The 26,633-nt window shown below is 44.0% G+C and overlaps 1 protein-coding gene across 2 annotated transcripts in view; it reads right to left on the reverse strand.

Annotated features, from left to right (window-relative positions):
- The window catches only part of LOC105725840 (olfactory receptor 6B2), a 66,164-nt gene that overhangs the window by 5,617 nt on the left and 33,914 nt on the right, over positions 1-26,633 (reverse strand). Inside the window, exon 2 of one of the 2 annotated variants that reach the window (XM_064383404.1) lies at positions 2,940-3,088. In XM_064383404.1, the coding sequence (XP_064239474.1) occupies positions 2,940-3,010 (71 nt within the window). In that variant the 5' untranslated portion in view covers positions 3,011-3,088. Of the gene's footprint in view, positions 1-2,939; positions 3,089-4,527; positions 4,581-26,633 lie in introns of those variants that run through there. The other variant, XM_064383403.1, reaches the window with a different exon arrangement.

Raw genomic sequence — 26,633 nt, forward strand, 5'->3', positions numbered from 1 at the left:
AAACTCAAAATGTCACAGCTATTAACTTGAGATAAAATAACAATCCCCAACCAAGACTATCACAGCATAGAAAGACTGGCGGTGAAGAAAAACACAGCCAAACACGAAATATTCGATCCTAGCAAATGTTGTCCAGACAGCCACAAAACAACATGCAAATGTCCCTCCCTGTGATGAGACCATAGATAATGAAATACGGTAATTGGGGAAAGAAAAAGAGAAACTGGGTTTAAATACAGTTAAACCCAGTAACTATATTTAAACCAGTTTCTCTTCTTTTTCCAAGAAATTACTGATTATTTAAATGTTTTTCCATGAGGAAAAACTTGGGAGAGGATAAGACAGTAATAAGAAAAAAAGTGTATTTTGCCTTATTTTCAGATGAGAGAATCAAAAGGCTATGTTTCATTCCTGGAGTTTATAGTTAGAGTTATATGAGTTCTTAAACATTTTAATAGTAAATAATGGTTTTTGAAAGGATGTAGATTCCATAAATCTTGAAAGAACACAAAATATAGAAATAAAGGAAATCATAAGAAAGCACCTAAAACTAACTACAACAATGACTGGAGTAAAAAAGAAATCAGCTGTGACAATAAATGTAAATAGGATAAAGTCACCTGGGAAAAGGAAAAGACTCTCACGTCATGGAAGAAGAATCTACTATATTAGGTTGGTGCAAAAGTAATTGCGGTTATATTCCATCTACAAGATGCACAACAAAAAACTTAACTCAGGTTGAAATGACAACCGTAGGTTCAGATGTAGAGTCAAACAAAAACAAAGCATCATTGCAGAATTAACATTTGATCAACTAAAATTTCAGACCCCCTGTTTTATGTACAAACCTTTTGGTGAATAATATATCCTCAAAACAGTCAGCAAAAACCTGACTGTAGTATCAGAAGAAATAGACAGGGGCCAGGCGTGGTGGCTCACACCTGTAATCCCAGCACTTTGGCAGGCTGAGGCAGGCAGATTACCTGAGGTCAGGAGTTCTAGACCAGCCTGGCCAACATGGTGAAACCCCATCTCTACTAAAAATGCAAAGCTTAGCCGGGCATCATGGCAGGCACTGCAGAGGCTGAGGCACAAGAATCACTTGAACCTGGGAGGGGGAGGTTGCAGTGGGCAGAGGTGGCACCAGTGCACTCCAGCCTGGGTGACAGAGCAAGACTCTGTCTCAAAAAGAAAAAGAAGAAGAAGAAATAGAAACCATGTAGCAGCAGCAGACTCTAATACATGCGTCTCACTACTTGACAGGTCTCAAAGGTGAAAACACATAATGCTGAGTATTAGAATATGTAATTTTTGAAATGTTGATTTCAGGGATAATAAACTCATGAGCCTGAGAAAATATACACCTTTGCTTAGAAAATATGGAGAAATGATCTGCAATAGCATCAAAAAATGTTCCTTCCATCTCCAAAGTAGAATCACAGATAACACATTTCCCCAAAGACAATGGCATAAAAATCATTTTTTATGAATTAGAAAAAGTAATAGAATTGATCAATAGCAGCAAAAACTTGTTCTGAAGTAGGCTTAGAGTTGAGGACAGTAAAATAGACGAAACTCTAGCTATTTTGATTAACAGGAAATATGAACATGCAACGCAATTTTGGAGACTGAAAAAAGAGTCAACTGCAGCCAGAGATCCACCAAATGGCAGGGTAGGAGCGGTGATGTGTACTCAGCACCTAGTAACGTGTTCTGTTCAGTGCGGGCCATGTGTACTCAGCACCTAGTAACGTGTTCTGTTCAGTGCGGGCCATGTGTACTCAGCACCTAGTGACGTGCTCTGTTCAGTGCGGGCGATGTGTACTCAGCACCTGGTATCGTGCTCTGTTCAGTGCGGGCGATGTGTACTCAGCACCCAGTAACATGCTCTGTTCAGTGCGGGCGATGTGTACTCAGCACCTTAGTGACGTGTTCTGTTCAGTGCGGGCCATGTGTACTCAGCACCTAGTGACGTGCTCTGTTCAGTGCGGGCGATGTGTACTCAGCACCTGGTATCTTGCTCTGTTCAGTGCGGGCGATGTGTACTCAGCACCCGGTGACGTGCTCTGTTCAGTGCGGGCGGTGTGTACTCAGCACCCGGTGACGTGCTCTGTTCAGTGCGGGCGGTGTGTACTCAGCACCCGGTGACGTGCTCTGTTCAGTGCGGGCGATGTGTACTCAGCACCCAGTGACGTGCTCTGTTCAGTGCGGGCGATGTGTACTCAGCACCCAGTGACGTGCTCTGTTCAGTGCGGGCCATGTGTACTCAGCACCTAGTGACGTGCTCTGTTCAGTGCGGGCGATGTGTACTCAGCACCTAGTGATGTGCTCTGTTCACTGGTCCTCTTACAGCTTCAGTTTACAGATGACAAGAAAGACTGAAAGCTTAGAGGATCATTAAAAGCAATCATATGAGAGTGAATGTTAAAGTCAGAAAAAAAGTCTATTTTCTGGGAAAGCTGAGTGAAGTGAAAACAGGAAGCTCAACAGCATCATCACGTTAAAATTGCTTCAGAGAAAACCGACAGGCACAGATACTTTGCACGTACCCAGCTTGCGGCTCTGCCGGGAGTAGCTCTTTGGTATGTCAGGCCAACCCTTGCAGAGCATGGGAAACTCCCAATTCACTTCACAAAATACCAAATTCCTGACACAAAAGCCGATGAAAATTGCAGGGAAGAGAAACGATGGATCAATGATTTTTTTTTTTTTTTTTTACTATAGTTACAAAACTCAAATAAAACGTCAGCAGTTAGGACCCAGCAGCACATTGAAAGAGCTCATGCGGCACTGGCACGATTACTTGAGCCGTGCAGACTTTGAGGTCAGCAAATCTGCTGAAAGGCTCACATTTCAAGTCCAGCTGATGCTGAAAAGGCTTTGATTAAAAACTCTCCCCAAAATTCCAAGTATTTGTCATCCCCAAAGAAGTGACTTACCTTAATACGGCAAGTAATACCAGTCTCAACCAATAGCCTACAGCATCCCCATAGCTGAATACCAGGATCATTCCCGCTCCACCAAGGTCAGGATGAAGACAGTGCTCTTGGCTGTAACGCTGCTGTGTGACAATGTGCCATTGCACTGCCTACCGCAAAACAGGGTAAAGAAGAACACAACATTATCATTATTTCCAGGTGACATGACTTTTAACATGAAAAATCTAGTACACTATTGTAATTAAGGGATTTCCAAATGAATTTTAAATATGTAGTCTTCCTATATACCAACAATTACTAATTAGAATATTCTTAGATTTAAAAAGTATACTGTAAAGATGTCAATATCTCCAAATCAATTTTGAAATTTAATTCTATTTGGAATCTCGCCAAATTTTACTTTTCTTAAAACGGGGTGAAATAATTCTTGAAATAATCTGGAAGTATAAACAGAGGAGAATAGCTAAAATAATTCATGAAGAAGAAAAGAGAAGCAGGTTAGTGAAGAGGAGTTTCTATTTTGGATAGAAAAACGACAATAACGATGAAAATAATAATTTAATGAAATAAATATTAAAGATAATGAGTACCACCATAAAGTCAAAGGAACAGCACAGAGAGAGCGTAGCAAGCCCTGAGTCAGAGCTGACGATTTCTGTGATGCTACTGGCAAGGAAAGGCTGGATACTTGATGTCAAGATAGTTCACTGAACCCGTGCTAAAAAACAACTGAGCCTGTTCTTCATATGTTACATCAGAAAATGCATTTCAGATGGACAGAGCCCACCATGCCTGTAGGTCCCCCGCCTCTCCTAAGCTGCTGCTCTGTGGATGCGACAGGGAAGAGCCCCAACTGGAAGCCTGGGTGCCCGACACGCATAGCCTGCTCATTGATTTCCTTTCAGCATTGATTGTTAAAGGATAATAATTGTATTATCCTTATTAGTGACTTCTTTTTTTTTTTTTTTTTGAGACAGGGCTCTCACTCTGTCACCCAGGCTGGAGTGCAATGGCACAATCTCAGCTCACTGCAACCTCTACCTGCTGAGTTCAAGCGATTCTCCCACCTCACCCTCCCGAGTAGCTGGGATTACAGGCATCTGGCTAATTTTTGTATTTGTTTTAGTAGAGATGGGTTTTTGCCATGTTGGTCAGGCTGGTCTCGAACTCCTGACTTCAGGTGATCTGCCCTCCTCGGCCTCCCAAAGTGCTGGGATTACAGGCGTGAGACACTGCTTCTTAAACATAAATGGGGAGACAGATTTTATGGAGGGGCAGAGCGAGAATTCCAGTGGCTTCTGAGCCCACTCCTGACACGCCTATATATTGGGCATATTGGGTCATCATTTATCCTGCACGTTTCAGAAGGACAATTCTCTAAAACTTTCCCTTTGACCTTTGTTTTTGAAAATCAGAACATTTCACATAGAAGCATGGACATCTGGCTTCTTTTGAAAAGTTGGAAGATGTGGGGCAACACTGTTCACGGTCCTGCACTCGCAATGCCCCCTGTGGACAGCAAGGTGCACCCCGCTCCCAGCATGGCCCGTCTCACTGGTAGCACCTGCCCTGTCTGCCCACTGGTTACCTGATTGCCGCTGCGGAGCAGAGCGCCAGGCGGGCAATGATGTGTCTCTGCTCAGATACCTCTGGGTCCCTGCGTCCCCTGTTTTCTTGAGGTGCACATTCCCACGAATGCCTCTGATGAGCTCCTCTGCCCTCCGGTACATAAAGGCTCACTGGCAGTCACACTCCCTCCTCCCACTGCCATGCAGCTGCTGTCACCGAGTACCTCAGGGACTGGCTGTCCCCAGATGCCAGCGACGTTTTGCTCATTTCGGCTCTTGTTCTGCTCCTCTTCCGTTTAGCGTCTGTCGCTGTGGCCCCAGACTTCCGTCCCCACTGTCCACACTCAGAGCAATGTCCCCACCTCCGTGGTTCCCATGGTCACCTCCAGCTGATGACCCCCAGGCCTCCCCCGACCCCTCTGCGGAACCGGCTCCTGTGTCCAGCCAATTCCCCGAGGCCTCCCCCCGCCGTTGAGCCCCTGCCCACCGTGGAGCCCCTGCCCACCGTGCTCTTCCTCGCAGGGAGCGGTGGGGCCGTCCACTCCACCCGGACGCCCCCCGAGCTCCAGCGTGGACTCTTCCCCTCTCCTCCCTCCACATCTGAGCGAGCACCGAGTCCTTCTGCCTCACATCTTAGATGCCTCCGGAATCAGGTCCACTGTCTCTGTGCTCGAGCTGCTGTCCACCCTGTCCTTGTTCAGGTTCTGAGCCCCCAGGCTGGATTATTGTCACCACACTCTCACTGGTCATCCTCCAGTCTCTCCTGACTCTCTCTGATCCATCATTCAAGTGGCAGGGAATGACACGCAGACGCCCCTCCTGGCCATGCCCTCACATGTTCTTAGCACAAGCCCCGTGCTCCTGAGCTATGGCCTCGCTCCCTCTCCTGCTCCTGCCCCTCCTGGAATCCCCGGCTGCTGCAGGAGGCGCCCCTCCAGCCCCGTAAGAGACTTGGTCCCGGCTGCTGCCCGGCCAGTCGCCCTTCAGGACTCGCCTCAGATGTCGCTTCCTCCTGACAGGCTCACCTGAGCTCCCAGCGCTACTGTTAGATGGTACCAGAGATGGGGGATTTCAGGGCACCCCCGGCTTCTGCTTTCATCGGAGTTTCCCTGTAGAGGGAAAAGGTGCATTTGTGGAGAGAGAGGAAGATGAGGGGCTTCGTTCGGGGGATGCTGGGTTTGCAGCGCCTATGGGACACCCTTCAGACAGCTCCGGGAGTACCCCGGACACCCAGAACACCCACGGGAGACTAAATCAGATGTCAAGATGGGGGTGGGTGGGTTACTATTTAATCATCTCCTCAAGGCTTTTTAGGGTCTAATATGTGCCAGTCATTGTTTCAGGCAATTGAGATAAATCAGGAGAAAAAAACAGTCCCAAACCCTTGCCTTCATGAAATGTAAGTTCTAGCGAAGGCAGGAAAGAAGCTGGAAAAATAAATAATGCCCATGATATTATGGAAATTATTCAGAGTGCAAAAGGTGGTGAGCGGATGGGAAGAGGAGGTCAGGGTGGGTAAGACTGGGCAACCGGGAGGATGGGGGGGCGTGCAGGAGAGGAGGTGACACCAGGGCAGAGTCTTGAAGAAGATGTCACTTAGCCTGTGCCTGTCTGTTGGATACACCCAGGTGGAGGGAAGAGGAGGTGCAAAGGCTGCAGGCTGGGGAGTGCAGGATGCGGGTCGAGGGGCTGGGGCAAGGCTGGCTGCAGCAGGGTGATAGGGAGTGGCAGCAGACAGTGCCAACCGAGAGTGGGAGGCACTACGCAGAGCCTCCTGGCCATGACGAGGACGGGGCTTTCCCTCTGACGGCAGTGGCATGGCACGACCCACCCTGTAAATGGCTGACTGGCTACTGCATGGAGATCAGGCTGGAGGGAGGAGGCAAGGAGGGGGAACTCGTGCAGAGCCCCGGAGGTCATCAGGGCAAGAGGCTGCAGGAGCGCAGCCCAGGGCAGGAGGTAGGAAGAGCAGCCGTGTGCTGAAGGCAGCCCCAACCAGGCTTCCTGGCTGAGTCCCTGAGGATCAAAAGGACACCAAGTCAATCTGTGTTGACAGCCGGGATGGGGTGACATTGACCAAGGAAAGCGTGACGACTAAGGGCGAGAATGAAGGTTGAGCAGCCTCCCCTCTGGAAGCAGGAAGAGGAAGAGGCGCTGGTGAAGGTGGTGGGAGAGGTGGGGCGACGTCTGGGGACGTGTGGCCCAAGCCAGGACACCGGGGCTCCTCCAAGAGGAGGGGGCCTGATTGGCAGGTAGGGGCCCATGAGTAACCTCAGAGGGAAAACGTATCGGGGAAGGTCTGGGGACAGAAACTCAACGTTAACGGAGCAGGCGGAATTAGTTCGGAGGTGGCACAGAGCTAGCGGGAACCGACGACCCTCAGGCGGAATTAGTTCGGAGGTGGCACAGAGCTAGCGGGAACCGACGACCCTCGGGGAAGGAGAGCAGTGATAGCATTCCGTGTACTTTGGCGATTTACCATTTTCCAAAACACTTCATCCTTTTACTTCTGGTATCTTGAAGTGTAAGTAGGTATTTTATTTGAAAGCTTTTCTGAACCCAATTCTGTGGAGTTCATGTCACAATGGAAAGTATAAACACTACACAAGAGCCTCCAGAATGTGTTTTTTGGGAAGCTCCGTCCCCACGGACGATGCCTGGAACACGTGCCCAGGGCAAGGTCTGAGCCCCAGTGCTGAGCTTGCTGGCTGGAGGGGACGCGGCAGCAAGGACCCGGGGGCAGAAGGGCTTAGAAACCTACGTCTCCCTGCCCATCCCTTGCCACGCCTGTCCCCCAAATCACCAAGACGGCAAAGTCTGGCCCAGGCCCGATGTGAGGGGGTGAGGGGAGCGCCCCAGCTGCTAGTCGGCGATGGAGTTTGGGGTTGATCTGGGATCTGATACAGGCTTGTGTTTGGGGCCTTGCAATGATCCAGGGACATCACTCCCTGTGGGAGTCAGGCAGGGGGACTGGTCAGGAGCTGGATCAGGGTCACGGGAACGGTTCTGCTTCCGAACGGACGCCTCCCTGGCACCCTTGGTTGGCCGGAGCAGTGCGTGTGCGGGAAGCGATGCTCAGGGCTCTTCAGAGTCCGTGTGCCTTTGTCGCAGCCCTCAAACCTCCCAATTGCGAGGAAAATCCCCTGTCATTTTCAGCCTCATCAGAGATGGGATAAGAGGAAGTCTGAATGACAGGGGCAAAGCAGGAGAGAGGAAGGCAGAGAGTAAGCAGGAAGAGCAGAGAGGAGGAGCTGCCGCAGGCAGGGGGCAGTCCTCCCCGGAGTCCTGGGCCCTCCGTGTCCCGAGGGAGGGCGCAGGCACAGGTGTGTGTTCTGAGCAGCTCCAGCTGCCACCTCCCGCGCCTGCCCCCAGCGCAGCCCTGCCTGCTCAGGCCCTGCAGCCTGCGGGGAGCCGGTCACTGGCATGAGACCCAGGGAACACGGCCTTTCGGAAACGTGCCTGCCAGCATCCTCTCAGCAGGCTGCAGCAGGAGAGGAGAGGTGGTGTGCGGTGGACAGGCAGAGTGGACGTGAGGGCAGAACAGGGTCACCCGTATGCCACGCTTGGCACAGATGCGGAGTGAGCAGACCTGCGATGGCCTCTCCCCATGGACATGTGGGAATGGGAATCATGCCTGTGCCTCTGGGTGAAGATTTCAGACGGCAGAGGGAGAGTATGCGGGGGTGGAAGGTGGGGCCCCAGGAGGGGGAGTCCCACGCTGTGCAGTCACGTCCCAGGCCAGCAGTGGGGCGGGGTCTCAACTGCGACCACTGTCCCTGAGGGACCAGATCCCGAGGCTGCCCCCACCGACCCAGTCACTTCGCTGGCAGAAGGAACCCAGCCTGGTTGTCCTCAGCCTGGCACAGCCCAGTGCTTCCCTCTGTCCTGCCCACTGGCACCTCTGACCCATCGGCTTCGGATGCAGCCCAGCCAGTCCTGAGAGCCCGCTGGTTTGTAGGTGGCACCAGGGGAGAAAGGGCTGCGTCTCCCTTCCCTGTCGTACACAGATGTGGGGACTCCAGGGTCCAACTATCATGCCACAGAGAAGTCACTGCCCTACACTGCCCGTTAGCCTGGAGTCTTATGTGCAGGGTGGCGCCTGGCTGAGGAGTGGCCCCAACCCTGGATGATAAGAAACTCGCCGCATTTACTGCTGACCCTCCCTGGTGCCCTGTCCAGACATTCAGGCCATTTGAGCAACCTTCCTCCCCTGTCCATTCAGAGTCCACCCACACAGCCCTGCCCCACCCTCTCTCTTTGGGGTCAGAGAGGAGTGTGACTTCTGCTTGGGGACAGAAGCATTTTCTAGACTTAGTGGCCTGGTCTGGTCCAGGGAATATGGACAGTGAGGGACCCTACTCTAGTCCAGAGTCCAGGAAAGCTGCACTCTCCAGGGGACAGGGAAATTTGAGTTTCTGACATAAGCTAATTTTTTTCCTCATGTACAAGAACATAAACACCATTGTATCAGTCTTAGCCCAAACAGGCTTGTCTTGCGAATATTTCCAAAAGATAGTTTTCTGGTGGCAGAATAAATGGGAGCACACAGAGGCCTGTCCCTGCTTAGGAGGCCTGGGAGCTACACTATTTGGAGAGTCACTGAAGACCAGTCCAAGACAGGAGAATGCAGGGTGAGGGTTGCCATTCCTGTAAAGAAATTCTCCAATGTCCAGTGTCTTTCTGCCGCTCAGGTAGGCTAGCAGACAGAGAAAATGGGGGCTCAATTAAGAAACAGAAGCTTCAGAAACATAGTAAGACCCCATCTCTACAGAAAAAAAAAGACAGGTTTGGCAGCATGCCCCTGTAGTCCCAGCTACTTGGAGGCTTAGGTGGGAGGATCACTTGAGCAGGCAGGTGGAGGCTGCAGTGAGCTGTGATTGTGCCAGTGCACTCCAGCCTCAGCGACAGAGCAAGACCTTGAAGAGAGAGAGAGAGAGAGAAAGAAAAAAGAATAAAAGAAATGGGCAGATGACTGGAACAGACACCTCATCAAAAAGGATTTAAATGGCAGATGAGCCCTTGAGAAGATGTGTATCACCATTAGCCACAAGGGAAATGCAGATCAAAACCATCGTGAGACACCCCTGCACGCCCATCAGAGTGGCTGAAATTAAACACAAGGACAGCTCTGCGTGCTGCCTGGGAGGGCAGAGCACATGTCACCCACACCTGGGAGGCAGGGAACCCGGGGCGTCGCACGCTGTGGGGGTGGATGCAGAATGTTACTGCTGCTCTGGAAAATGGTCTCACAGCTTCTCACAGAGTTATCGAGCCAAAACCCTGCATACAAATGTTTATAACAGCCCCATCCACAATCTCCCAAAGCTGGCAATGGCCTCGCCGCCCTTCAGCCGGTCACTGGGGAAGCACACTGGAGCGCATCTGTATGCTGGGGTCGCGTTCAGCAGTCGGAACATTGATCCACACACACGGCCGAGCTCACATTTTTGTCCTTATTGTCCATTTGGACATCTTCTCGTGTTTCCAGTGTGCATGTGCCTCGTTGCTAATCACGCTGGCACCTGTTCACATGCTTCTTGGCCAGCCGGTTCCGCCCCTGATGTGCCTGCTCAAGCCTTTCACCTGTTTTTACTTGGGTCTGTTACTGGAAATAAAAGGGTCTTGATCCAGATCCCAAGAGAGGGTTCCTGGGTCTTAAGAAGGAAGGAGTTCAAGGACAGTCCCAGAGTGCAGTGAGAAGAGACTTCATTGAAAGCTGCTCTGTTACACAGCAGGGTGTCCTCAGAAACCAAGAATGGGGCCAGGCACGATGGCCCACGCCTGTAATCCCAGCACTTTGGGAGGCCGTGGCGGGTGCATCACCTGAGGTCAGGAGTTCAAGACCCGCCTGATCAACACAGTGAAACCCTGTCTCTACTAAAAATACAAAAATTAGGCGGGTGTGGTGGTGGGCACCTGTAGTACACGTTACTCAGGAGCTGAGCCAGAATTGCTTGAACCTGGGAGGTAGAGGTTGCAGTTACCCAAGATCACGCCACTGCACTCCAGCCTCGGCAACAGAGCAAGACTCCGTCACAAAATAAAAAAAGGAAAGAAAGAAAGATGGGGGGCACCCCAGCTTTGTTTTAAGTTTTTATTATGTAAGGGTCTCATCTACGCAAAGACCAAGCTAAGCAGTGTCTGCATGCGGGTGAGCTGACAGCGTGACAAAATGCATTATTCTATTGATTTAAAGAAAACTGTCCTTGACATTTTCGTGTGTGAGTGCATCAGAGTGTAACCAGAATTATCTAGAAAGCCTATATAGTTATGGGCATTGGCACATCTGGACCTTCTGCTGTGGGAGGAGTGTGTTTTTGCAGGCATTACCAAGCCACCTCCCTCGCTGTAAACATCTCAGGACCATGGGTCGTGACTGGCAAGAACTGTTCCTGGCTAGTTTTAAGATGGAGCTGATTTTAAAATGGTGCCATTGCTCTCCTAGGCTCTTGCTTCCCCGGCAGGCTCACTGAAGTTCTCCTACGGATGTTTAGGAATTCTCCATTCATGTCCTCAGCTATGCTTTCGGAATTGTGCGCATTACAAGTCTGTTCTCTCACTCTGTCTGCCTCTTTATCCTCTTGCCAGGTTCTTCTGAGGAGTCCACAGAGTTCCCAACACGAGACCCATTCCCAGCTCCGGGGCAGAGGACTGGCCCATCTAGCCTTTAAGCTAGTTGTGGTTCTTATGTCCATTTGCCATGAGTAGATTCACAGAAACCCAGGGTGAAGAAAATCAGCTCATGGAGTTGTCCTGGAAGCAGTTCATGGTTTCGGGCAGACACGTGACCTAAGTTGACCCCATCGTACTGATGCTATTCCTCAGCTAATGGAGAGATCCCCTCTCTCCTGATAGTCTCATTGGTTAGTTTTTTCCTTTAGGTTTGCACTTGGTAATATTCTGTTTAAGAAATATTTGCTCTCTGAAAAGTCATAAAGATTTTTCCTATTCTTCGTTCTAGAAGCTGTTTGGACTCATCTTGTTGAAAAACCCATTTATAGACGCCTGTATCCTCAAGGTATTATTTTTCCTTTTCCCCATTTGTCATTGATTTTTTTTTTTCTGGAGACAGAGTCTCGCTCTGTCACCCAGGCTGGAGCGCAATGGTGCAATCTGTCACCGAGGTTGGAGTGCTTGGCTTACTGAAACCTCTGCCTCCTGGGTTCAAACAATTCTCCTGCCTCAGCCTCCCGAGTATTTGGGATTACAGGAACACACCACCATGCTCGGCTGAGTTTTGTGTTTTTAGTAGAGATGGGTTTCAGTGTGTTGGCCAGGTTGGTCTTGAGCTCCTGACCTGAAGTGATCCCACCCACCTCAGCCTCCCAAATGCTGGGATTAGCAGCATGAGCCACCACACCTGGCCTTGTCGTTGATTTTAACACAAACTTGTCCATCTTTGAAAGGGATGGTAGTTTCAGCCACCATGTGGGTCCACATGTCTGGCAGCAAGACTAGTCCAGTATGTGCCTCCCCGCAGCCACTGGCTATTCACATGGGGCAGGGGCACCGGCCACCCAACCAGTGGGCTATCTCAACCACACAGCAGTATGGCCACCTTCCCTGTCAGCTCTAGATTTTCAGACAGGTAAAAGCACAATCCACCCCATCGACCCATATAAATTCTGCCATAAAGGTTTAAAGTATAGCTACGGTTTCCCACTTGGCATCATCCCTGCCTCCAACATCTGCAGTTGCAGCTCTGGTCCCAGGACCACCGCACCATACAGGGAACGGGAGAGACGCCATGTTGTGGGGAAGAGCAGCACGGCTGCACCGGTGTCTCCCCAACCCCTTGCCTACGTGTCCTGCAAAGTCTCCCCCACCCCTTGCCTATGTGTCCTGCAAAGGAGGAATCTTTTGCAGCCCCCGTGTTGATGTAGGCACACACTCATGAGGTCATGGAGCTGGCCCTCTATGCCTTTATTCCCAGTTTAAACAAATTCTTTAACTGCTCCTTTCAATTCTCTGCGAAACCACGGCTCTGAGGACGATATGCAGCGATCTATCCATTTGCAATGATGAATACTGAGCGTCAATGTGATTGGATGGAAGGATACAAAGTATTGATCCTGGGTGTGTCTGTGAGGGTGTTGCCAAAGGAGACTAGCATTTGAGTCTGGGAAAGGCAGGCCCACTCTTAATCTATGTGGGCACCATCCAGTCACCTGCTGGCATGGCTAGAATAGAAGCAGGCAGAAAAATGTGAAAACAGAGACTGGCCCAGCCTCCCAGCCCACGTCTTCCTCCTGTACCGGACGCTTCCTGCCCTCGAACATCGAACTCCAAGTTCTTCAGTTTTGGAACTTGGACTGCCTCTCCTCGATCCTCAGCCTGCAGGTGGCCTGTGGGACCTTGTGATCGTGTGAGCTAATCCTTAATAAACTCATATATCTATCAGTTTCATTGGTTCTGCCCCTCTAGAGAACCCCGACTAACACACCTTTTGATGTGACACCTCTTTTTCATTACGGGACACCATGAGCTGTGAAGCGTGTTCTCTGGCTTGAGGAAATGTAACTCCATGGACAAACTGGTGCAGCACCTTCTGTCCCAGTCCTTTTATAGTATCAGAGCATTTGCGCTGACCTGTGGCTATGCAATGCCCAGTCCAGAGCAAGCGTGTCTTCCTGCAGCACCCATTTGTGACCTCCTGGAGTGACCAGCAGTGGTGTGACATAGTCTACTGCCCAGCTATGTGTGGGGCGCTCTCCCCAGGGAGTCTGCTTCATAGACGTCTGCAGTCTCTGTCCCTCTTATTTGAAGACAGGACAGTTGGCATCTTGTGCCTGAGAGGCTACAGGGGGGACATATCGGGCGCACTCCATCCTTGCACAGCTGCAGCCCCCACGTCCACTCATTCCATGGGCCCTGGTGGCCACCTCAAGTGAGTGCCTGCACCAGGATTTCCATTTGCTGCTTCCAATCACTTTCTGAAGCTGGAAGGGGGTTCTTCTGACAGACATTGACATGTCCTTTAATGCACCCCCTGAAATTCCCATAGTGATTTCCACTGGGCCTTGCCCCATTCTTTAATAGTCCAGTTTCCGTTGCCCACCTGCTTGGCCACATAGCCAGGTCATTGGCTACTGCCTATAAGTCAGTAAACACTCAAGCATGGGGGCTCTTAGTGTTGTTCAATTCTTCCAATACCACAAGGAAAATAGCATCTACTTCCATCCACTGAGCTGATTTATTCCTACCTTCTTTAATCAGCTTTTTCACCAGTTGGTCATAGCTTGGCAGCCTCCCAAACAGGATGCTACCCATCCTCCTTGGAATCACTGTCCTTAAACCAAGCAGCTTATCCTTGGTCAATCCAGAGCTGCTCATAGGACACCTCCCATGTGGCAGAGGGATCTAGCCGTCACTTGGGTGGTCCTAACATCAGCCACGGAGGAAAAGAGGCTGCTGTTTTGTGAATACAATGAACACTTTCCAGGCGTCCCCTTGTAGCATGCTCCTGTGTTAACCATTTCCATTTTATTCTGAAACTCTTCTGGGAATTGCTCTCATTATGAGAGTGTTCTCTGACATCATCCAAGACATTATGGGCATGTCAGGTTTCATGTCTGTTTCCTGTCATTCAATCACAGAGGCAGTGTCAATGAATGCCCAATGGCAAGCTAGTTATCATCTCTCAAAGAGTCTACGTCATATTGGTGCATCTGGAAATATTCTGGTTCAAAATCTCAACGTTTGCCACTGGGTGGCACTCATAGGCTTTAGCCAGGAGCTCCAGTCTGCATGCAATGTGAGTTGCAGATGATTCCGGAATCATACCTGAGTGTGTCTCATTAGGGCTCAACAACATCGATAGAGCTCCTGCTTTTTGTTCAGGTCACTGTTTGTTCAAATGGCCTCCTTCCGGTAGTCTCATGGATAGGAGCTACCAATATTCCCAGCTGTGAATTTCACGTCCTCGAAAATCCAAATGCCCCAGTCATGCACCGTGTTTCTTCCTTAGTTCCAGGTGTAGGCAATGACACCAATTAATTTTTAGTTGCCCGTGGAGTGTCAAGGGTGGTTTCTGCCCATGTTATTCCTAAAAATGTCACCCTTCGGACAGGCCCTTCTATTGTTGCTGGATTTATCAACCAGCCTGTTAGTCATGTGCGTCAGCATCCTCTTCACGTCAGTTCCAGCTTGCTTTTCAGTTTCTGATATTATTGTGATTCCATTTTTTATGTTTCATTACACTCAAGACCTGTATCAATTTGAAATCTCTTCTAACTAAATTATAACAGCAATCTGGTAAATTCAAACCCTGTAGCAGTACAGTAAATGTAAATTGAGATTCTTTCTACATGAAAGATAACGCAGTTGGCTCTTCTGAGATTGAGAATAAAGCACCTGCAAGACCAGTCACTGAGTACAATCTCCCTTTGCTTTCTGTATTTTTTTAATTATTAAAACCATATTAAGAACTGCTGAAGCTATTAGTTGCACCCTTTATTCAAGGTTTGAATTATCTGCTGATAGTGTCCATGATCCATCTACCTTTTCACAGGCCACACAAAGCTATTGAACAGATAATCTCTTTATAACCATTCTAGCTTCTATTGTTAATTAAAGTGGTAATCTCTTTTTGTCTACCTGGTGTTCTACATTGTTTCAAATTAATAACCTCTATGAGCTCTGGCAATTCTATGGATTCTCATTTAGTATGCCAATTTACTCGAACTGTAAATCCCCACTCAGACTTTACCAACAGGTTTGAAGCCACAGTGCACTGAATTTCTGTGTCAATCGGTCCCAGAAAAGTTAGTCTCCCTTTTCAGCCATTTTTCCCACACATGTGCATATGACTTTGGGTCTCCCAGCAGTTGTTGGGCCAGAAGACCCTACTGCTTTGTCAATTCTCAGCCTGAATACTGCAAAACATTGGTAAGAGAAACACCAAAACCTAAAACAAATTAGTGAAAGAAAATTACAAAGACCTAAAATAAAATAGATATACCATGTTCATGGATTAAAAATTTCAATATTGTTAAGATATTAATTCTTCCCAAATGGATCTATACATTAATGCACTCACAATAAAAGTACTAGCAGGTTTTACAAATTGAAAATCTGACTCTAGATTTGTATAGAAAGGAAACAACCTTGAAGAGTTCAAACCATTAAAAAAAAAAAAACCAGCATTGGAGGAAATCTGCTGCCTGATTTCAAGACCAGCTATAAAGTTACAGTAAATTTAGTGTAAGATTGGCGTAATGACAGATATGTAGCCCAGTGGAATGGAATATACCATGATTCAGAAATTAACCACATATAAATGGTCAATTGATTTTTGATAAAAGCACTAAGGTAGTTTGATGGGGAAAGACAGCCTCTTCAACAAATTATTTTGAAACAGTGGAAATAAGAATACATTAACTTGAATGTTTTTGTGTATGGGGTGTGTGTGTGTGTGTGTGTTTGTGTGGTGGAATAACTTTTAATATTTTAGCAAGTATTGAATTGCTGCAGATTTTTCTTATTGGAATGTTCCTTTTGATACAACATTATGAGCTATAGTGTATTAAAATACTCCACTTTAAGTGTAAAGTGTTATGAATTGCGTTGAATGTATACAATTGTGTAATACTATGACGATTAAGAGAGAACATTCAGTCATTCCCAAAAAGCTCATCTATGTCCATTTGCAGCAAATTACCTCTACCCACTGTCTCGGGGAATTATTGATCTGCTTTTGGTCACTACAGATTATGTTTGCCTTTTCTAGAACTGTATGTAAGTGGAATCATACAGTATGGCTTCGTTTGCTCAACATGTTTTTGAGATTCATCCATATTGTTGGGTGCACAATTTCTTCCTTTTTTATTGTTGAATGGTATCCCCAGCATATGGATAAACCATGCATTTTAATCTACTTGCCTGTTGATTGGTATTTGAGTTGTTTCTATATTTTGGCTATTATGAACAAAGCTGTTATGAATATTTGTGTATGGATCTGTGTGTACAGAGATTTATTTCTGTTGGATAAGTAAATAAGGCATGCAATTTCTGGGTTACCTAGACATTGTATTTTGAGCTATATAAGAAACTTACAAACAATTTTTCATGGGCTGTACCATTTTACATTCTCACCAACAATATATAGGGGTTTTAGTTGCTTTGCATCCTAACCTAGATTTAGTAATGCCATTCTTAGCTCTTCAAGTGAATGTGCCAGGTATTTTATTGTGGTTTTAATTTCCACTTATCTAATAACTAACAACGTTGAGCATGTTTTCATGGGTTTATTGGCGATCCATGTACGTCAGGAATTGTGAAGAATTTGAGATTTTACCTAATTATGGGCCACCAATTAAGTCTGCCACACTTTCAAGGATGTCGACAGAAGGCATGAGTCTCCTGTATTAGAGATAATGGAGTTCACTACTCAGGACATGGAAGAAAGCATGCACTTCATGCTTGCATCATTTCCCCATGCCTATTCCCATCAACCACAAGGATGATGTTGAGAGGTTCAGGTGGATACCGCATCAGGTGAGTTTCCATTACTGCCAAGAAACTCTGAGCTCATAAAGGGTTGTAAGACAAGCTGCCTACATGGCACAGCATACAAACCTGCCTCTATCATGGTAGCATTTCTGTTTATCTATTGAACGGCTTCTCGCTTTAAGGTAGAATCATGTGATATTGGTATAGCTGTACAAGATTTCTTTTGGTTAACTTTATGACACAAAGTATTAACTTTTACTTCTGCTTCCATCTTTTTTGTGTTCTTATATTTAAGGTGTATCTTAGCCAACCTGATAATCTCAGTCTTTTAAACAGAATATTTAAATAACTTAATGTAAATGCTAACATAATTTTGTTGACATCTTTTGCCTATTTTTTTAAAAATTTGCACCTCTTTTATACTCCTGCTTTTACTTTTATCTACTTTCAATTGAATTAACTTTTTTTTGGTATTTCAATTTTTCCTTTATTAAGTTTTTATATATTCTTTATTATTTTCTGGCTATCCTACAAAAGACAACATGCATTATTCTCTTATTACAATCTATTGAGAATGATTATAACCACTAAGATAATGTTGGAACTTTAAAATAGTTTAATTTCATTTTATCTTTCTCAACTTTTGCAAAATTCTGCATAAATCTTAAAGTATGTGTCCTCACTCTCATTGTTCACACAACGGACAGTTGTTTATCTACTTATTAATAATTCAATTACTCATTAATTTTTATATTTTGATGGTTCCATCCGGGATCACTATGGTGAATTCACATTTAAATAATACGGACATCATACATTCCTCTATTTAGGACTTCTTCAATTTTTCCTACTAAAGTTTTGCAGTTCTTAGTGCAGACATCTTCCACACTTTTTATTAGATTTATTCCTCATTATTTTATTGATAATAATAGAAATATATTTAAAAATTTTTATTTTTTCTGTTTGTTGCTATTTTACAGAAAAACAGTTAATTTTTGTATGCTCAATTATGTCCTGTGGCCTTATCAAATTTACTTACTAGATTTAATAGTTGCATTATAGATTCTTGAGTATTTTATATGCAGAAAATTGTAACATTTAAATTCTTTTTTTTGTCCAATCTCTATGTGTTTTTTTCCCTTGCCTTATGCATTTGCTGAAACCTTCAGCACAATGTTAAATGAGAGTATAAAAGCAGATATCATTGCCTTATTCCTGATCTTAGAGGAAAAACATTCAGTTTCTCAACATCATGCAAGATGTCAGCTTTAAGTTTTTATCAATGCTCTTTTTCTGGCTTGAGACAGTTTTCTTCCATTCTTCCGTCCCTACTTTCTGAAATATTACTTTGAATGGATGTTGAATTTTTGTCAAAGGTCTTTTTTCTTCTGAATCTATTGAGATGATCATATGGTGTTTCTCTTTTATTCTGTTGATATGGTAATCACAATGATTACTTCTGCAGGTATTCAATTGTGAATTCATGGAACAAAACCGACTTGGTCATGATGAGATGCCCTGTTTTGCATTGCTGGACTCGTCTGCTGATATTTTTAGAGACTCTAGTGTCTATGCCAACGTTAACGACGGCTTGGTCTGAAGTCTCCTTCCCCTGTTGTGTCTTCTTTGTATTTTTATAGCAGGCTTTTTACCAGCTTCGACCACAAGTTGGAAAACAGCACCTCGTTTATTTTCCTAAGGAGTTTCTGTAAGATTGGTGTTATTTCTCATTAAATTTTTGTTAGCAATTTCAATGAAACTACCTGGTCCTGGCATTTTCTTGGCCGGAAGGTTTTGTTTACAAGTTTCATTTATTCAGTAGGTATGTGCTTTTTAGGTTTTTCTATTGTGCTTGTTTCAGTTTTGATTAGGTGAATTTTGAAAATATATGGACTTCTTACCAAAGTTTTTGAGTTTTCATCGGAAGGCAGCTATGCTCACCGCTATACCACCGACGCATTGAGTTTTCACTGGGTCTGGTTTACACACCAGTAGTCCCAGCTACTCAGGAGGCTGATGCAAGAGGATTGCTTGAGCCCAGGAGTTCTAGGTGGCAGTGAGCAATGATTGCGCCACTGCAGCCTAGGCCGTGGAGGGAGACACTGTCTCTATTAAAAATAATAAGTTGTTGAATTTATTGGCTAATTATAGGATGAAAATCATTTTGACTGCTCAACCTATGTTGGACTGAGAACTTCACAGTCAAGCATTTTTGGAAAACTCTCCTACTTTGCTTGGCCTGCATCCCCCATTCTTCCTGGGAAAGGGAAAATGCTAATTTAATATGCTTCAGCCTTTGCAATGGATATTGGAGGAGAAAGATGCTTGTTCATATCTATTAGAGCTCAGGAAACCACTAGGGAAATGAGACAGGCCTCTTTGAATTCAGCACTGTGAAGTTGAGTCAATAGCACTGAACTTCATTGTTTCAAAACAACATGTCTCTTTAAAGCAAAGTTACGTATTTTAGAATTATAAAACCCTTTTTAAAAATAAAGTTAACTCTTCCATTTAGAGTATTTACTCAATTTACACTTAATACAGAGAATGACATGTTTGAGTTTCCCATTTTAATGTCTGTCTATTTCCTTTGTTCACTGTTTCTTTTTTTACTGTCCTCTTTTGGATAAATTATACATTTTTAAAATGTTCTGCTTCATTTTCCATATTGATATTTTAGCTACATTTCTTGTGTTAGTGTGGTAGACAGAATAATAAACCCCTAATGATGTCCGTATTTTAATCTCTGGAATCTGCTAATGTTACCCTACATGGCAAGAAGACTTTGCAGACGTGATTAAGACAAGGATCTTCACTTAGAAAGATTACCCGGAGTTATTTTGGTGAGTTCAATGTGATCACAGGGTCCTTAAAACATGGCAGAGGGAGGCAAGAGTAACAGAAGGAGATGTCATGTGGAAATGCAAGTCAGTGTGATGCAGCCGAGAGCCAGGGTACACGGGCAGCCTCTCGACGCTGGAAAATGCAGACGCTTCTCAACTGACTTCAGATGAAGTGCAGCTCTTTTCACACTTTGATTTTAGCTCCATAAGACCCATGTTGGACTTTATGACGTCTAGAATTGTAAGATAATGGAATTTGTTACAGCAACAATAGGAAATTAATACAGTTAGTTTCAGGGGTTATTCTAGAAGTTGAAATATGCACCTTTAACATATTACAGCCTATCTTCGATTAATACTATACTATAAGATGAACTATTGGGAAATGTTACATTTCTATAATTTCATTTACTCCCCTCCTGAACCTTTTGATTTTTTTTTTTTGTCTTATGCTTTCTAAAAAAATTCTTTTATCTTTGCTCATATGTTCACTCTTACCTTTTCATGTCCTCTAATACTTCATTGAAGATTCAGGACTCCAATTAATATCATTTTCTTTTTGCTGGGAGATCTTCCTTTAGAATTTCTCTTAGTGCAGGTCTGAAGGTTCCAAATGATCTCAGCTTCTCTGTGCCTGATAATGTCTTCAATTAGCATGCATTCTGAAGAATATTTTTGCTGGACGTAGAATTCTACGCTGACAGTGTTTTCTTCTCAATACCTTAAAAATGTTTTCTAACGTCCATTGTGTACAAGGAAAAGTCAGATGCCATTTTTAATGTTACCCCAGTGTTTCTTATATTATTCCAGTGTTACATAATTTTTCTTTTAGCAGTTTGAATATGTTAGTCCACTACTTTCTGGCTTCATTATGTCTGATGATGTTAGGCATTAATCTGATTGAGTATTAGGTATGTGAGGAGTCATTTTTGCCTTGCTGATTTCTCTTATTGTCTTGGGCTTTTGAAAGTTTGACTATGATACGTTTAGGAATGGATCCCTTTGGATTTATTGTAAGTGAAATTCATTAAGCTTCTTCTATTTATAGATTAATGTTTTTCATCAAGTTTGGGATGTTTTCCACCATTATTTCTTCAAATCCTTTTTATGCTTAATTTATTCCTCTCCTTCTGGGACTCCTAGTATGTATGGGTTGGTATACTTGATGGTGTCCCACAAGGCTCTGAAGCTCTGATTACTTTTAATTATTCTCTTGTCTTTCTGTTTCTTAATCTGAATAATCTCTATTGACCTATCTTCAAGTCTGCTGATTCTTTTTTCTATAGTTGAGCACTTCCAGTAAATTCTTTTGTTTCAGTTATTGTACTTTTTGTCCCCAAAATTTCTGTTTGGGGATATACATATACATATATATCTTTATATATAATATATATTATAATAAGATGATGTGTAATTTCTATCTCTGTACTGGTATTTTCTATCTGATGAGGCATGGCATATACATATGCATATATATCTTTATATATAATATATATTATAATAAGATGATGTGCAATTTCTATCTCTGTACTGGTATTTTCTATCTGATGAGGCATGGCATATACATATACATATATATCTTTATATATAATATATATTATAATAAGATGATGTGTAATTTCTATCTCTGTACTGGTATTTTCTATCTGATGAGGCATGGCATATACATATGCATATATATCTTTATATATAATATATATTATAATAAGATGATGTGCAATTTCTATCTCTGTACTGGTATTTTCTATCTGATGAGGCATGGCATATACATATACATATATATCTTTATATATAATATATATTATAATAAGATGATGTGCAATTTCTATCTCTGTACTGGTATTTTCTATCTGATGAGGCATGGCATATACATATACATATATATCTTTATATATAATATATATTATAATAAGATGATGTGTAATTTCTATCTCTGTACTGGTATTTTCTATCTGATGAGGCATGGCATATACATATGCATATATATCTTTATATATAATATATATTATAATAAGATGTGCAATTTCTATCTCTGTACTGGTATTTTCTATCTGATGAGGCATGGCATATACATATACATATATATCTTTATATATAATATATATTATAATAAGATGATGTGTAATTTCTATCTCTGTACTGGCATTTTCTATCTGATGAGGCATGGCATATACATATACATATATATCTTTATATATAATATATATTATAATAAGATGATGTGTAATTTCTATCTCTGTACTGGCATTTTCTATCTGATGAGGCATAATTGCCATGCTTTCCTTGGATTCTTTAACACGATTTTCCTCAGTTCTTTGAACATATTTGCAGTGGCTGAATTCATGTGTTTGTCTAATAAGTTTTAGACAAAACACTAACAAGATCCCATTAAAAACAGTTTTAACTGACTGCTTTATTTTTCTATGCGAGACGTACTATCCTGCTTCTTTGTGTCTCATTATTTTCGTTAATGCATTGACATTTTAGATAATGTAATCTGGAATAAGCCCACCCTTGGTTTATTGTAGGTGGTTTTGTAGCTGTTGTTTAATGACCTTCCTCAGATTATTCTGTAGAGTCTGTTTTCTCTACAGTTTATGGCCCCTGAAGCCTCTGGGTATTTTTTAAATTCCGGTTTTTATTTTTAAGCCTGGCTTTCTCAGTGTCACCCTTAACTCGCCTTGACTTACTTGTCAGTCAACATTCATTTAGATTTTCTTAAATGCCATCAGCAAGTAAGGCCTCCACCCTGCCCCAAGGATATCTGTGTGTGTTTGGGGTCACGCCTTCAAATCTGCCTTAGCCTTTACTTTCTGCTTCTACACGGCCTCAAAGTCAGCCAGAGGTGAGTGACTGGGCTCCCTGAGTCTCTCCTGGGCATGTGTGCACACAGAGGCTTGTAAGCAGAGTTCTGGATCCCCAGGAATACATAGAAGATTTTCAAAGCCTCTAGTTATCTTATATCCCATATCTTTCTTTTAAAATTTTAGCTGAGTTCTTATTTGCCCCAGAAATAATGATATTGCAGCACTAGGCAATTGCAAAGGTAAACGCTTGCTGCTGACTCTTCGGCAATGCCCTGGGGGTACCACTGAGCTGTCTGGGTCAGATCCAATAGCCATGACATGAACATGGCTTTCTCGGGGAACTGCAGATCATAGTGACGATGCTGTAGGGTTCAGCTTCTTGGGAAGTTTCAGAACCAGCCTTTCTCTTTTGGCGGCCACAAGGCTGCTGGTTTTCACGGCTACCACAGCATGGTGGTGGGAAAGATGAGGTGAGAGGCATCAAGTTAAAATGCCACAGCCCTTGTATTCTAACCAAGTTCCAGTCATTTTGTTTTTAGTAAACACCCTTCAGAATGTCATAAGCTTCGGCGAATTTGTGGAATTTTCAAAAAGTTGACTTTGAAAATTGATAATTGATAATTTTGTCAGTATGTTTGTTACTTTAAAGGAGGATTTTTTTTTTTTTTTTTTGAGACTGAGTCTCTCTGTGTCCCCTAGACTGGAGTGCAGTGGCACGATCTTGGCTTGCTGCAACCTCTACCTCCCGGGTTCAAGTGATTCTCCTGCCTCAGCCTCCCAAGAAGCTGGGATTACAGGCCTTTGTCACCACGCCCAGATAATTTTTTGTATATTTTGTAAAGATAGGGGTTTCACCATGTTGGACAGTCTGGTCTCAGACTCCTGACCTCAAGTGATCTGCCTGCCTCAGCCTCCCAAAGTGCTGGGATTACAGGCATGAGCCACTGCACCTGGCCTGGAGAATCAGATTTATAGAAACCCTCATGCCGCCATTTGGAAGTCCTGCCTCTGGTTTCATTATTCATTGCTGTGTTTCTTGAACATTTATTTTCCTTAAATTGACGTTTTATCCCAAGTCAAGTCTCATTTGGTCAAATTTCTATTTCTAATAATTTTAAAAAATGAATTCATGAGACGTAAACTTTCCAACAGCTTCTATATTCCAAGATAAAAAATGAATATGAATTAAAACCTCAAAAAAAGAATTATCAGCAACCAATAAATGTAAGAAAATATGTTTGACATCACTTAAAATTAAGTGAATGTGGTTTGAGAAACAACACTGAAGTACCATTCTTTTCTTCAGGCCTGTCAGAGCAGCCGAAATTCAAAAATGCAAATTCAATTTAATCACGACGGGTTGTGGGGAAATAGGCCAAGTCAGCACTTTGTAGTGTTAATTAGCATTTCATGGTTGGAGGATAATTTATTAGTCCATGTGAAAGGAACCCATCTTCTGACACTTTTCATCCATTTTTATGAATCTCTCCCCCCAAAATCATTGTTCTGGTACAGACAGACTCTGGCTGCAGTGCCTTAGGAAACAAGAGAAATACAAGAAACAATTTAGAAATCTTTCAACAGGGGCCAGGCACAGATGCTCACACTTGGAATCCCAGCACGTTGTGAGACTGAGGCAGTTAGATCACCTTAAGTCAGGGGTTTGAGACCAGCCTGGCCAACATGGTGAAACCCCGTCTCTACTAAAAATACAAAAATTAGCCAGGCATGGTGGTGGACCTGTAATCCCAGCTACTTGGCAGGCTGAGGCAGGAGAATCACTTGAACCCGGGAGGCGGAGGTTGCAGTAAGCTGAGATCACACCACTACACTCCAGCCTGGGTGACAGAGTGAGGCCCTGTCTCAAAAAACAAAACAAAACAAAAAACCTTTCAATAGGATATTGGTTAAATAAAACATATAAACTGCAGTCCACCCACAGAGAGGAAAACTGTGAAGTTATCAGAGAAAGAGAGGGAGAAAATAACAGATAGACACAGAGATAGGCACACAAATATAAAATCTAAAAGAATATGCAACAAAGTGTTTAGAACAGATAAGTAAAAATGAAAAATGGGTTTGGGGGTTTATGGGAAATTGCCATAATATCTATAGCCTTCTGTGTAGTTCGGATTTTTAAAAACATTAAGTTTATTGCTTCAGCTATCTTATTTCTTGGGAACACAGTCACGTGGAAAGCAGTCTATAAACATGTAGGAATAAGAAATGAGATACCGAAGCCCCTTCTTACTTTCCAAGCTTCCTTCTCCTTCCCCGTGACCCTTGTTGGATGTAAGTGATGTAAACAGACTTACGTCACCCAGCTCTTTGCCTTTGCATTTATATACACTGACTTTCACATGGGTACGTAGTGAGTGCTTCTAACATGAATGAAGTTATCCTACCTATGTTAAAACTTGTGTTATTGTTTTCACTCTTTCTTTCTTTTCTTTCTTTGTTTCCAGCTGCAGTGGGGACGAGCGCTAGCATCTGCATGTCTGGTCTCTGTCACGGAAGGGTGGCGATGCTAATCACCTGAAAACAGGAAATGGCTGACGTTGAAGGCGGCCAACAGCACCAGAAACCATTACCCTCATGATACATGTTACCATCTGCTTGAAGAAACATCCCTCCTCATTGTTCTTTTTCAAACTTTGGTCATTTTTTGCACCTTTTCTCTTTATGATTGACATTGGAGTGTATGTGGCTTGTAAAATGCATGCAGCTTGTAAAATTTTAGTTTGTCTAGGCTTCATTTTATGATGGGATTGGACCAAGTGAACTTTCGAATATTTCCAAGTTCTCTGATTCTAGTCCCACGAGATATTGAGCCATATGGACCCCAGTGTTTCGATGGTTTAGACAAAGGAGAAGCCTTGCATGGGGATGGGTTGCTCGTCTGGACCCATGGATGGTGAGGCCTGCCTTTGCAGATGTTGGAGGTTGGGCAACTTGAATCCCTTAGAAGATGCAGCTGGCCAAGCTAGCTCACTGGAGGCTGGGGCCAAAAGCCCAGGCTCATTACGATCTGCGGTCTGCCGCATGTGCTCCCTGAGCTGGCTGCCGCCCAGACCCAGTTCATTAGGATCTTCACGTTGTCTAGGTCTCCAGAGTTCACTTCCCTCTTCCTTCCATCTCAGCATCCGGATTCTCCAAGGGCCTTTCTTTGGCCAAACTCTATCCGTGTTTGATTAGCTCATTAGAAACTCTTTAATGAGGCAAGAGTTTCAAGCCTGTTAGCAGCAGAGTTAGTTTGAAGATAGAACCCTGTGGGAATATGCTACTTTTGGGTTGCAAAAAACAAGCTCTGGGATTATTAGTAAACAGTTCAAAGTGATGACTGACTCACTTCTGATAGGGCTAGAATAGAGACCAGATAGCAAAGGGCAGCTTTAATTGATTTAAAAGGTAATAAAAAAAATCGTCTTAAAAATAAAAATTCTTGGCTGACACTGGCTGACATAAGTGTCATTGATTATGTCATTATACCAATTAAAGTTGTATTGTATCAAGGTGGCTGAATACACACATTTTCTTTTCTCTCTCTTATACCAGATCCCAGTAAATAATGTAAAAGATAGTTTCTGAATGTAATAAATTTGTAATAATTTGGAAAATCAGGAAAGAATGTCATCAGCAAGAAGGTATTTTGACGAATTCTTCAGAAAGGAAAAAACAATCTGTGGAGTAAGCAATACAGTACAAAGCCCCAAATATATACAGAATATTGCTAAGGACTGGGCATGGATGGGCTGTATGAGCAGATGCAGGACACAGAAAGAGACTCGGGGCATCCACCAGGTGGTGTTCTCGGGAGCTACTTTTGGACCAGTCTAGATCAGCCAGCTCCTCCCCAGTTTTCTCATAGCGTATAGGTAGGTGCCTGTCTACAGGTTTAAAGAGTGATGCTTTGTGGGAACTGGAGGCAGAGAGAGGTATGTCCCCAGATGGGTGGCACAGATGTCACAAGACAAGATTCTGGCCCATCCCCTTTATCAAATAAACAATGAGACAGCTGTACATACA

This window comes from Aotus nancymaae, unplaced genomic scaffold (genome assembly GCF_030222135.1).
Source record: "Aotus nancymaae isolate 86718 unplaced genomic scaffold, 86718_ANA_hifiasm-v0.15.2.pri h1tg000031l, whole genome shotgun sequence".
Classification (NCBI taxonomy): domain Eukaryota; kingdom Metazoa; phylum Chordata; class Mammalia; order Primates; family Aotidae; genus Aotus; species Aotus nancymaae.